This window comes from Puma concolor, chromosome B4, assembly GCF_028749965.1.
Source record: "Puma concolor isolate L17-30 chromosome B4, mPumCon1.1.hap2, whole genome shotgun sequence".
Classification (NCBI taxonomy): domain Eukaryota; kingdom Metazoa; phylum Chordata; class Mammalia; order Carnivora; family Felidae; genus Puma; species Puma concolor.
Genome location: NC_141673.1, coordinates 87,049,122 through 87,063,080, shown reverse-complemented (window position 1 = coordinate 87,063,080; position 13,959 = coordinate 87,049,122). Strand labels below are relative to the sequence as shown.

General features: G+C 43.0%; 1 protein-coding gene across 3 annotated transcripts in view; it reads right to left on the bottom strand.

Moving 5' to 3' along the window:
• ST8SIA1 (ST8 alpha-N-acetyl-neuraminide alpha-2,8-sialyltransferase 1) overlaps positions 1–13,312 on the bottom strand; it is a 153,166-nt gene extending 139,854 nt beyond the window's left edge. The window contains exon 1 of one of the 3 annotated variants that reach the window (XM_025930675.2): positions 12,398–13,312. In XM_025930675.2, coding sequence (XP_025786460.1) covers positions 12,398–12,633 — 236 coding nt within the window. In that variant the 5' untranslated portion in view covers positions 12,634–13,312. The remainder of the gene's footprint in view (positions 1–12,397) is intronic. The other 2 variants (XM_086713897.1, XM_086713898.1) reach the window with 2 other exon arrangements.
• Positions 13,313–13,959: the final 647 nt, after the last annotated feature.

Here is a 13,959-nt window from a genome sequence, read left to right as displayed (position 1 = left end):
CTTTACATGTCACATGCTGCATAGGTTAACCAGAATCAAAAGATATTATACAGATATTGTAACTGTACAGAGGCCTCTGACCTCACAATCATGATGCAGGCCAAAGCCAGAGTGGACGAGAAGAGGGACTTTGGCCCAAATACAGACACAGCTAAATTCTCAAAGTGAAGTTAAACCTGGGCTTGTTTTTCCTCCATAAAAAGGAGTTGAGAGATTTTTTGGAGAATATCATTGTTCTTTCTATAATGTATGCTGTGTGCTTACACATTCTAGGAGGGGAAGGCCCCTGTCTTCCTGGCTAACTACTTTATTCTCAGCATCTAGCTGCAGTGCCAGGCATAAAGAAGGCACTAAATAGTTATTTGTTGAACAAAGGAATGAGTAAGGAGTTAATTAATGATTGGTAGTGAATATTGACAGCATGGAGTCTCAATATTAGGCAATAAATGAAACTCCTTTTAAAGGTATTCGTACAGCCATCTACAGGCCTTGAAAGCAATCTAACGTTTTCATTCATAAAAGAAATACTGGTTAGACAGTAAAGAATGTGAGGAAGGATCAGAGACCAACGAATATAAACAAGACTCCATCTTTGACCCTAAAGCACCAAAGCAACAGTATGTATAGCTGCTTCAAATAGGTGCAAGAGAGGAGAAGGACAGAGGACAGAGATGATTTAGTCCAATGTCAACACAATCGATTGCCAACACTCAACTTCCAAAACCAACCCAACAAATATCATCATGGGGTTTTTGTGCCTTTTTACTGCACCCTTATTCCTCATATCCCAGGGGGATACAATCTGCTCCAATTTCAAGCCCAAGACTTTCAATTTTAGTAAATAGGAAAATGACTCTTAAAATAAGTCATAACATCTGTTTTATTTTTTTATTTAAGACATCAATCCTTTTCCTTGAAATCTCTACCTCATCATAAGGAAAAATTAATTTTCCTTTCTCAATTACAGTTTTTAACTGCTTAAATCCTAGAAAAACAGTATAAATTGTCCCATAAAGGCATTTTTTAAACAAAAATGAAACACAAAGCTAGTTATCAACTGTACGGTCATGAAGAGAATAACTGTGACAGAGGAAGGCACATGTTCCAGTGCACTAAATAATTCCTCATAGAGAGGTCTCCATAGTGCTCGATGAGTGGACTGCCACCATTCATACCCAGTTATATGGGAATCTTTCCTAGTTGCCTTCACCTCTTGAAAATTCCCTAAGGATAACTGCATCACTAAATGTTCACAATCATTGTACGCTTTCTATTGATGCAATAACTGTCCACATTGAAATGGAGGAAAACTCAAATCTGCCCTTAGCCAAAGTTGAAGATTTTCTATGAACAACCAAAGAAGCCAGTTATAAGAATTGATGTCGGGGTGGTGGGGGGAAGTCAAGAAACTACTTTTAGAAATTTATACTAAGAAAATAAACATTAAATGTTTAACATGTATACACAAGAACGTTCATCACAGCATTATATACAAAGGTGAGAAATTGCAACAACATAAATATACAGTAACAGTGGATTAAATAAATCTTAACTATCCTAACAAAAGAAAATCTCAGCCATCAAAAAGAGATGCTGTAGCTCTACATATATTGCTATTTAAAAAATTCACAACATAGTCAGATTCATTATATATTTTTTAATGTTTTTATTTATTTTTGAGAAAGAGAGAAAGAGTCCAAGCTGGGGAGGAGCAGAGAGACAGAGAGGGAGAGAACACAGAATCCAAAGCAGGCTCCAGGCTCCGAGCAGTCCGTACAGAGCCCAATGCAGGGCTTGAATCTACAAACCATGAGATCATGACCTGAACTGAAGTTGGATGCTTAACCAACTGAGCCAACCAGGCACCCCTCATTATATTCCTGTTTTATAAACACACAGAGAAGCATTGAATAGTCTAGGAAAATATACACGAAAATATTAGCAATGTGTGTCCCTAGGTGATTAAATGTCAATCACTTTTACAAATGAAAATATTGTTGCTTTTATCATTTAAATGTCAAACTTGAGAAAGCAGAACTGTTTAAAGAAGCTATTTTATTTCACATGCTCAGGATTTACCAAATCTATATGAAGAAATATTTAAAGAAAAAATCTAATATGCAAATTTGATATCCTTGTAAAGGATCCTTTTGTAGAAAGTAATTTCTTCCGATATGGTAACATTTAAAAAGCTCACAGCAGGGGTGCCTGGGTGGTTCAGCTCCTTAAGTATCTGACTTGATTTCAGCTCAGGTCTTGGCTCAGGTCATGACCTCACAGTTGTGAGGAGCCCACGTTGGGCTCCATGCCCAGCATGGTACCTGCTTAAAATTTTTCTCTCTCTGGAAGCACCTGGGTGGCTCAGTGGGTTGAGCGTCTGACTTCAGCTCAGGTCATGATCTCGCGGTTAGTGGGTTCGAGCCGCATTAGTGGGTTCGAGCCCTGCGTCAGGCTCTGTGCTGACCGCTCAGAACCTGGGGCATGCTTTGGATTCTGTGTCCCCCACTCTCTCTGCCTCTCAAAAATTAATAAACGTTAAAACAAATATATTTTTAATTAAAAAAAAAAGATTTTCTCTCTCCATCTCTGTCCCTCCTCAGCGTGTGCATGAATTCTCTTTCCAAAAATTAATTAATTAATTTAAAAAATAAGAAACTCACAGTAAATAATGTTTGCCCAAAATGAAAATCATAAAGCAATTTTCTCACAAGCTTTTAATTATATGAGAAAATGTCAAAGATATAACACTGAGTGGATAAAGGGGAATATAAAACTAAATATCCAAAGCATACACAATTATGTAATACACATATGCAAACAACTATGCACAAAAGAAACCGGGTTCATAATGAAGTACTTCTGAGGGAGGGAATTGTGAGTGGTTTTTTTCTCCTTTTTACTACACTTAAAATTTTTCTACGGTACGTATCTATTACTTCCAAAATCAGACAAATAAGGAACACTATAAGTTTTTTAAATAAGCACAGAGTACATAAAGTCCTGTATATATTTGCTGTACCAATAACTGAAATAAGTAATTTGTTCCCAAAAAGCCTGTTCTCATTACACTCACTTGGAAAGCTCTGGTACTCTGCTACGTAAGCCCTGAATAATAAAGAATGTGTAACTCTGAATTCACTGCAGCTTCCTCCTGGCACCTAATTAAAGGAGTGACACAGCTCCCCTGGTCTTGGCTGCTTCCCTTTCACACAATGCCATAGCTAGAAGACAGTCCAACAGAAAGGGAGAAAAATCAATCACTTTGAAACTCAGCATAAATATCTGAAACAGACCAACCACAACCCTTGGAACACCACATTACTCAATTTCTTACTAACTTGACTAATGACACTAGACCAGACTAAATTTTATAAAATCAGGAACCATGTCTTAACTTTAACCACTGTTTCTCAACACCAATGTGGTGCACAACAGGCATTTAGTAAAATGTGGATGAGTGAATGAATGAATGAATGAATGAATAGGGGATTTATGGCTGGGCTCTGTGCTCTTCCTTAAAATTCTACTGGCCATGTTACAGCATCCTTAGCGCTAATTCTATGAAAGAAGACGCTGTGTCATAGGGTCACATTTCATTAGATATTCCATTACTGAAAGTGCAAGTAATAGGCATAAGATATGTCCCAGGAAGCAGCTTTTCTCATTATTATGGCTTAATAATTAGCAATAATTCAACACCTAATCCTCTTAAGGTAAGTACTGCCATCCACAGCTAAGGCTGAGAGAGGCCAGGTAAATTTTTCAAGGTCACAAAGCTAAGAAATAAATGACAGAACTAGGATCAAATCCTGATTCTCTGGGGCCCCAAAGTCTGGACTCTTTCTAGGTGGGAATAAGCATCCTGTCATCTCACCCAGGCAGGTGAGGAGGGTTATGGATTCTACACTCATTACTTCAATTATCCTCATAAACCTATGAAGTAGATGAGCACATCATATACCACTTTTCAGATAACAAAACAAAGGGACAGAGAGGTTAAGCAGCTTGCACAAGGTCACACAACTCCTGATAGAGCCAAAATAGAATGAAGAACTAAAAAGTACTATAGTTTACTAGGAATCTATCAACTCAATCAGAGAAAATGGATTAATTATACATAGTCAACATCATTTCCAAGATGACTTACAACTATGATGAGAAAAAAAAATTGTTTTTCAGAGTTCCTGCCTGAGCATTTTATAGTACGATAACCCTGCTTAACACCCACAGTCTGGACATTTAGATAAGAACTTAAGTTTAGAATTCCCGCCATAAGTTCCTGCTTTACTTTTTCCTGGGGAACCTTTAAAAATAACCACTTAGAGTTAAGCCCAGAAAATGTTAGTGACCTCTGTTCCAGCCACCTTACAAGTAATACGTGCTCGCTATCCTACTCACAATCTCCGGCTCATTCATGCCCTGGGACAGAGGACTGCCCTTCCCCCAGCTCATTCTACCCCCTCCATTCTAGGATCTGGTCAATATTGTGACTCTACTTCCTTTGCGGGGGGGGGGGGGGGGGGGGTTGAAACTGCATACTCAACCAAAATGACCCTGAATGGGTTTCCTTTTCCCAGAGTGGGAGCTGGGATGCCAAGGGAACTACCTGCTGCCCTCCGCCCCCCACATGGGTGGCTTGTACCTTCTCATTCAGTAGGTTAGAATCTGTATGTTCTTAATTCAATACACCAGCTCTGGCTTCCTAACCCAACTTTATCAAAAGACAAACTGGCCACAGCCTACACTAACATATACAACTATTCAATTGATCCAACTAGCTCTTTAGATACTTCTCTCTGAAATGAAGACTAATAGACTTCCAAGTTGCAAAAAAAACACATCAATTTGCAAGGCAGAGGACAAAAGCACAAATGTATCTAAATATTTAAAAGCTATAATAAAATCAACAAACAGATAAAAAATATGTTCTATCCTCCTATCCTTTGCCCTGAACAAATATACCTGCATAACCAACTGGAATGCCAGGTGTAAATTTAGACTTCTCAAACTCCAGCAAGTTTGATACTGGGACATGCAAACCCCCAGTCCCATTTCCAAGTTCCTTCCACAGCCTCTGCCTCCCACAAGGAGCTGCTCCTTGGCCATCCCTTGGGCCTAGGAGTGCACACAGCAATGGAAAAAGCCACCCTGAGGATGAGGGATGGAGAAACAACCCAAGCAGGCAGGTAGGCTGTGGAAGTGGGCTTCGGTCATTTGGGCAGGGAATTCCTGCCTCAAATGTAAATCACGGGGTCGACAAAGTCCCCCTCTGGCCTTGCCCCTTTGCAAAGGGCTGAGACCAAAGGAGGAACAGAGTGAGACCCCCGTGGCTCCTCCTGCCAGAGTCTAAGCGGGGCACTAGTGAGAACCCTAGCCAGCTCTCACATAAGCTTTCAATAGAGACAGCTACTTAAAGTAAGCTTCCCCAAAGGCATCCCCTCACTCCCCTCCTTTAACCAAGACCTAGACATCCACCAAAGTACAATTCATCCACTCCTTTTCCAGTAGCCAAAGTGTTTATGGTTTGCAGTTTCCAGATTCAGCTATTCGTTGCATGTTTTCTGGGATTTTTAAAAGTCCTATGAACTAGGTTGGTTTTGTTTCTCTAAAGCAGTAATTCCCACACAGGGGCAATTTCTCCCCCCAAGAGACATTTTGCTAAATCTGGAGACATATCTAGTTGTTTCATTTAGTGGACAGAGGCCATGGATGTTGCTATGTGTTCTGCAATGTACAGGACAGCCCTCTGCAACAAAGAATTATCTAGCCCAAAATGTCAGTAGTGCTGAGACTAGAAAACTCTACTCAAGAGTAAGAACTCTTTCAGAATAGAGAGGATGTCATTTCCTCCTTTGATCCCCACACAGCCAAGCAGAATATTGGACCTCATTAAGTATTTGTTAACTGACTGACTGATTAGCTATCTGGTCTCACACCTTGCTGAAACGTTCATTCACACAATAACTCAATGAAAATTAGTGAGCCAGGAACTGTGTTCAGCTCTAGGAATGCAAATATCGATGAGCAAGCAGAAATGGAAGACAAATAAACTGATACTTCTAATACAGCACCACTAAAATGCACCTGTCACTACCAGATACTTGTATATCTATGTATTAATTATGTCTCCCCTCAGTAGCTCATAAACTTCAAGAAAGTATTTCTTGAAATTCTTATAGTTATAGTTCTGTACCTATAGAACTATAGTTATAGTTCCAGCATCTTATATGGTAATAATGGTAGACACATCGTAGTAAATATTTTTTGAAAAATGAAAGAAATGCAATAATATGTACAAGGCATTTAAAAAAAAACAGAAATGAGAAGCTTTTAACGCAACCTGGAGAGGAAAAAAGGAGTAAGAGAGGCTACCTTGATGAGAGCTGATATGGACTAAGCACTAATTATACGCCAAAAGCATTTTTCAATGCATTATCTATCCTAATGCTCACAGCAATTTTACAAGAAGCCACACTGTACAGATAAGGAAACGAACAGTGAGGGTGGACTTGCTCAGGAACACGGCAAATGGTGGAATCAGAATTTCAGCACAAAGGTCACTTTGGGACCTTTGCTGTTAACCAGTAAATGCACTGTCAAGAAGTGAGTAAGGATTGGCCAGATGAAGGACAAGGAGTTGTGGCCTTGAAGGAAAGGCACTCCAGTCAGAGTGAATGACACCAGTAAGATCAACATAGCCTGACTTGTTACAAGGAACCATACCCCTTACCAGCATTACTATACTATAAGAGGAACGTTGATGAAACATGATGTTGGAGAAGTAAGCATGGCCAGATCATAAGGGATATGGGTAGCAGTGCCCCATTTATCTAACATTGTCAGGGAACGAGCATAAGGCTTAGAGTCAGATAGCTCTGGGTTGGAAAACTGACCCATCATTTTGTGAATGGACCTATCTGAATCTGTGTTTCCTCATCCATAGCACAAAGAACATACAAATACCTACTTTGTAAAGTAGCTACGAGAACAAAAGATAAGAAATATAAGCCCTGAGAACTGGGCCTGGTATATTGTATGCATCCAGTCAGAGTTCATGATTTATTTTTGCTATTGCAAGTTATTGCTAATGACTTTTTTTCACATTTGTAAATCCACAACATAATTGAAGCTTATTTTAAGCACCAAAATTTATTAAACTATCTTTTTCTTTCTTTTTATTTTTAGTGTTTTATTTATTTTTGAGAGACAGAGAGAGAGAGAGAGACTGAGAGAGACAGAGCCTGAGCAGGGGAGGGGCAGAGAGAGAGGGAGACACAGAATCCAAAGGAGGCTCCAGGCTTGAAGCTGTCAGTACAGAGCAGGACTTGAACTCACAAACGTGAGATCATTACATGAGCCGAAGTTGGTGCCCCAAACTATCTTTTTCTTAAACTACTTTTAAAGTGAATCCCAGGGCACCTGGGTCGCTCAGTCAGTTGAGTGTCCGACTTTGGCTAAGGTCATGATTTCATGGTTGGTAGGTTCAAGCCCCATGTTCGGTGTTGGGCTTTGCATTGACAGCATGAAACCTACTTCAGATCCTCTCTCTCTCTTTCTCTCTCTCTGCCCCTCTCCTGCTCACACACACATTCTCTCTCTCTTTCTCTCTTTCTCTTAAATATAAACATTAATTTTTTTTAAAAAAAATAAAGTGAGGGGAGCCTGGGTGGCGCAGTCAGTTAAGCGTCCGACTTCAGCCAGGTCACGATCTCATGGTCCGTGAGTTCGAGCCCCGCGTCGGGCTCTGGGCTGGTGGCTCGGAGCCTGGAGCCTGTTTCCGATTCTGTGTCTCCCTCTCTCTCTGCCCCTCCCCCGTTCATGCTCTCTCTCTCTCTCTCTGTCCCAAAAATAAATAAAAACGTTGAAAAAAAAATTATAAAAAATAAAGTGAATTCCATAAATGTCCCATTTAGCAAACATAAACCTTACATCCCATATATACAGATGGCTGTACCTGCCTCCCACCCCCTCCACCCCCAGTGCTGTTCTGTGGCCACCAGGGCAGCTGTAGAAATATCTGAAGCTTCTGGGATACACAGATTCAAAAATACAGACAGAAAAGTTGGCACATAAAGCTAGACGTGCTTAGAGTAGTATATGGTTCAGAATTTGGGAAAGGAAAGAGGAACATCATGGCTTAGAGTAATGGTTAGCACCCAGTGAATATACAGAATGTTCAAGGCACGTGCGTGTATTATCCTCTATCCCCCAATCCACCAGTAACAGCGATGTGCCAACTCTGCTCAGAGATGACACATCCAATGCTCTTGGATACCGGATGTTTGTTCATTTTTCATAAACCACACCTTAAGCCCATTCAGAGATTGTGACCTGGCTTCCACCCACCTCCCAGTCTACCTTCCTACCACATTCTCTGTGGGAAAATTAATACCTTTTTATACAGGAAGCACAGCAAGCATTTCCACACCTCCCTGCTTCGGCCTTTGCTGCTTCCCTGCCTAGAATATCCTTCTGCCCTCACCTCTTACTCTTACCCTATTTCACTATCCTTCAAGGCTTAGTACAAACACCATCTCTTCTCTGATTTCCCTCCTTCCAGCAGAATTAAAAGCCATGTTTCCATGAACTTCCCCAGTACTTTGCTTGATTGTTATAACAACCATGTACAAACAGAGGTATGTGGCAAGCAGCATTCTAGGTACTTTCTAAATGCGACCATGTAATTTTCACTGCAAACTTGTAAGAAAGTATTACAAACCTATTTTACAATGGGGAGTCTGAAGCTCTTTAAGTTGAATTTACCAATGATCGAACAACCAAAAAGGAAATCAGCTGGAATTCCAACCACATTCTTTCAGCTCCCAAATCCGTAAATTTTTCTCTCCACTATGCTGCCTCTCTTTGATGTCCCTATGTCCAGTTGGTTAATTAATTATACACAAATATGCCTGTCCCTAGGATTATGGCAAATTCCTTGATGCCAGGGACATGGGCATGTTCCTCTTTATAAATGTGGATGATAATGTATCCATTTATACAAGATTGTTAGGAGAATTAAATGAGACAGTACATTTAAAGTACATTGCACAGTGCAATGCACATTATAAGCTCTTAATAATTTGTTGGTTTTACTGTTGTTGTCGTCGTTACCATGTCTGATGCCAAGGATAAAGTCTGTCACGTAAATTGTGAGCTGAAGTTTCTTTCTGAGAAGCAAATCAAGTGGGTAAGGCCCTGATGGAAGAGACAAATGCCACTTTGGCTACTACCTGGCTACTCATCCAGAAGCAACAAGAGTTGCAAAGAAAGTCTCCAATATTTCTATGATAGGGCCAATTGATCCCTTAAACTTTCTGTTACCATGTGGAGGTTACAAAAACGTCCCATCTAGTTCAAAACTCTTGCAGCTTTGTTACTTTCTTCCTGCCTTGACCTATGCGATCTGCCAAGGTTCCCCCCCGCCACCCGCTAAGAAGTCATACTTGAAGTCTGAGCCAAGAGAAGAAAAATCACAAAAGTAAATGAAAGCGCAGAGTACAAAATGTAATGTGAAATTCTAATGCTTAATGAAATGCTCTAATTAGAGCATAATGAAACACTTTCCTTTGTCCTCATAGCATTTAACAGAACTTTAAATCATCCTATTGCTTTACTCATTCGTTTTTGTCAATCAACCCCTAGTAGGAGGTAAGCTGTGTCAGAGAAAGCAATCCTGTTCACTGCTATCCTCCGGGGCCTGATATCTGGTGCACAGTAGTCATTCATTAAATGTTGGTCAACTGACTGATTGCAATGATTTGTATGTATGTATATATGAATATGTGTATGACTTTATACATATACATAACATCATTCCACGGTTCGTAAATAAATATACATATCTCCATACTTAAGTGCATACAGTACATTTGTGTACATATATTTCTATCCGTGCAGAAGATGTTTTAGACTGGAAAACACAGACACCTGTTTGCAAAAATTGTGTCTTCTTAACATCATAAAGGCCTCTGGCTTACCTATCTAATATTTTAAAAACATACAGTACTGCCCACATACTAACCACCCATTTTTTAATGGATTTTATTAAGCATGCAGAGTACAAAAAATTTTTTGACCTAACAAACCAGGATACCTTTATCTTTCAAAACTCCTTGTCCCTAATTATTAGCTTCAGTGTAAAGAAGAGGGCAGTAGGAGCAAAATATTGACCAGTAATGTTTCTCTGAAAATTTGGCAGGTGAAACGCTTCAAATTCTTATGAGCTTCCCAGCAGTCTTTATTTAACTTGTAACATATACAAAAAGGTGTAATTCATGACAATTATAATAATTCCATTGACTGGGTAAATGTGCATCAGGTTTTTTTTTATTTAAACCTATACCAACCCTGAAGAGTAAATGTTATTATCCCCTTTTATAAATAAGGAAACTAAGACTCAAAGAGAGCAGCTTGCCAAGGATACTCTGCTGCTTATCTATCTAGTCATGGCATACTCAGTCTAGAAATTCTACTAGTCTAGAATTCTACTCCAAAGCCCAAACTCTTTTCAATAAGCAACGGGGCCTCTTACACAGTTTTACAGACATTCATCTTGAGGGATATGTGGTAAAGCAGTTTTTTACAGTGTATGGACTTCAATTAGTAATTCTCTGCACACAGAGGCTAGACTCAATGACAGCTAAACACACTAAAGATTACCCCTGGCTACTGACAGCAAGGGACAAATGCGTCTCAGAAACGATCAGCCTGTGTTTCTCAGAATATGAAGCATTTTCCACTTGAGTATGTCCTGCAAAAGAAATGTATTCTCTAAAAGAGCTTCATTATTCCTCCTCCTATCCAAAAAAATGGACTCTTTCATTGCAAACCAATGGGAAGTTCTTAACTCATTTCCTTATATTTCTTGGAATGAAAGTGCTTTCTGTCTTTGGAGAAAAGAGTTGCCGGATGCTATACCCTTTGGGTGCCTTTGAGTCAAACAATCAATACAGTGAAGGCAAGAGAAAATTAGCCCTTATAAACTTTTCAGGGGTGTAAGGTTATTTTTAAACTTCATGATAGCTGAATTCTAAAGAGAGGGAAGGAAAGTCTTCCCTCCCAGTTTAAAGAATTCAGCTGCCTTCCTCTAAAAGAATTGGCTATTATCTCTTTGACCTTCTTTCCAGAAGCAGGCCAGAGAAGAAAGAAACCATATGTTTAAAAAGTTTTTTGAAATTTATAGATGTTTCTGAACATTTGTAACCAACGGTAGTGAAAATGTTTCAGTTGGCTCTAGGCTGCCCATATACTGCTTTGGAAAAATCTTAGGCAGGTCAAAGGAAAGTACTCTCCAGCCAGACCACTACACTCTCAGGAAGAGCTTCAGCCTTCTCAGCCCTGGGGGCTGAAGGGGAAAGGGGCTCTTGACAGTGGTGTGTCCCCTCAACACACCCAGAAATGTGGAGAGGAAGAGGAAGCCGCACTGCCTTCCCTCCAATCTAACTACACAACCCCTGCTGCCAAGGACTTATTTTTAGACACTTCAGCTGAAATTCCCAGAAAGGAAGGGAAACTACAACCTCTGAACGATCTTCAGAGTTCTGATTTCCAACCTGGCTTGCATTTTTTTTTTGTTTGTTTTCTGACTTCAAGTCTCTACCTAACGCCCAACTCCCATCCTCCAGAAGGCATCCACAAGATGTCTAAGTCACAAGAAAAAGAAAAAAAAAAATAGAGCTGAGAGCTGTAGAGCCTTATGTGATGAAAATTCCAGCTCCCACACATCAAAGGGACATGACCTTGGGGAAGTAACTCCTCCTTCTGAAGACTCAGTTTGTGGTTTGTAAGATGGGAATAATAATATCTGTTATTAGAAAGTTGTTGAGGTTTCAATAACAATTGCACAGTACCCAGCTCTTAATAGGGCATCAGTAAGGGCTCTGTGTTTTGTCACTGGCACACTGCACAAAGCAGCGGGATCCTGGCTAGGTGTCCATGTTTTTCCTGCCCAAGATTTGTCCATCACTCCCTCATTAGTGATTTGTTACCAACCACTCACCTAACCTCAGGAAGATGCCTCTTAGCTGCTTCTAGTTATCTATAGTTTCAAACATCTGCAGCGCCCAAGAGCTAAATTCTCATTAAGTACAAAGGACAAAGTTAGCCTGGATTCTCCTTCCCACCAGTTATCTGCAAATCGTTGACTATAACTCAGGCTGGGGAAGAAACGCTTCAGGCTTTACATGGGCAAAGCAGGTGTCTGCACATCTCTTGGGGTCAGGGGTGTAAGGACCCCTGACTAAAGTCTTCAGGTTTAGAAATGGCAAAGAAAGGGGGTAGGATAAGAAGGACTGGATGAAAGAGTTGCCTCTGCAAGGCAGTCCTAGCCAGTGACCCTGTCCTCGGCGCACCGGGAGTAAAGGACACGAGCGGGGAGGAGCTGCAAGGGGAGGAGTACCTGAAGACTCTCGCTGCTGTCTGGTTCCTTCTCCACGCCGTGCCCTGTTGCAACACCCCTTGTACGATCTCCTTCTCGTTGGGCAGTCGGTAGACTGGGAAGACATAGAGCCAACAGAGGACCACGACGCAAAGGGCACTGGCTCCCACCGGCAGCCGGGTCCTCGGGAACTTCCACGCCAGTACTGCCATGGCCCCTCTGGACGTGTGTCGCCGGGCCCGCCCGCAGGGGCTCATCGCAGCCCCGGGGTCCCGAGGGGGCGGCTTCAGCACAGCGTTAGGCAAAGTGGCAGCAGAGGGTCCCCCCACCGCCGGCCCCCCATGCACACACACCTTCCGCTTTCTGGCTTGCACTGGCACGCACGTTTCTTCGGCCCCCACGGCCCCAAAGGTCAGCGCAAGGATTTTTTTAAATGCAACTTTTTCAATGGTTTCTTTCTAGGGGAAGTGGCCGGGGGGCGAATCACGAGCTACGGTCATGGTCGCTTCCCCTGCAGAAGGCGGGCGCTGGGGTCTCGGAGAGCGCAGAGAGCGGCCGCGGCGAGTCGCTCCCGCCGGTTCTGCAGCATCACTGTCGCCCTCGGCGCGGGTCCGGGGAGAGGCTCGGCTCCCTCCCAGACTACTGGCCCGCGGCGTCCGCTTCTGAGAGATGCTCTGGCGCCCTTCGCCGCCTCTCCCCGCCTCCCGTGCTGCTTCACCGCCAGGCACCCCCCCAGACACGCTCCCCGCGCCGCGCCAAGTCCTTGGAAATTTCCACCGCGGCCCGGGACCGCTATCCTGCCCCGGGCTTCTCCGCCTTGCCCGCCAGGACCCTCGCTCCCCACCCCTCCCGGAGAAGAAAAGAACTCGCTCTCATCAGTTAATTCAGCGGCGCGCCGCAGCCTTCCGCTGCGCCCCGGACTTCGCAGACAAACGCCCGGGGATTGGTGGAAATCAAGGTCTCCCCCGCCCTCCCCCACCCGCAAATTTGCCTCCTTCGACCCGTTCAGATCCGCGACGCTCGCCTGGAGCGCGCGCCTCTCCCTCCCTCCCTTGTTCTCTGGAGATAGAGGCAAACAATAAAAAATAACCCCCCACTCCCAATGTATGTATATATTTGAGTGTGGCAGAGACTGGCTGATAACCTGACCCTTCGGCACGCGGCCGGCGCGCCGGGGCTATCACTCCGCCACCGTCACCCTCGTCTCTCTACAACCAGTTGGTTATTAACCCGCAGTGAGGCGCGAGGAGGCCGGCGGAGATTTATTCCTTCCTGGGCCCCCACCCCTATTACCCGATTCCGGCGCCCCGGCTCCAGCCGGCGCACGCGCGCGCGCGCACACACACACACACACGCACACACTCAGATACACTCACTCCGAAGCTCACGGACCCGCACGCGCGCGCACGGGGAGGTGCGTGCACACCGGGATCCTCCGCCTCGACTCCGCCCTGCAGGGAAAGGCGCTGCTGCATCCAGATGTGCAGGCAGCTGGTGCCCAAGCTCGCAGACCTCGGGACTTGATAATGCCTCGGAGGCGCGTTCATCTCCTCTGCCATTTAGATTAAAGGGCCGTTTGTTCT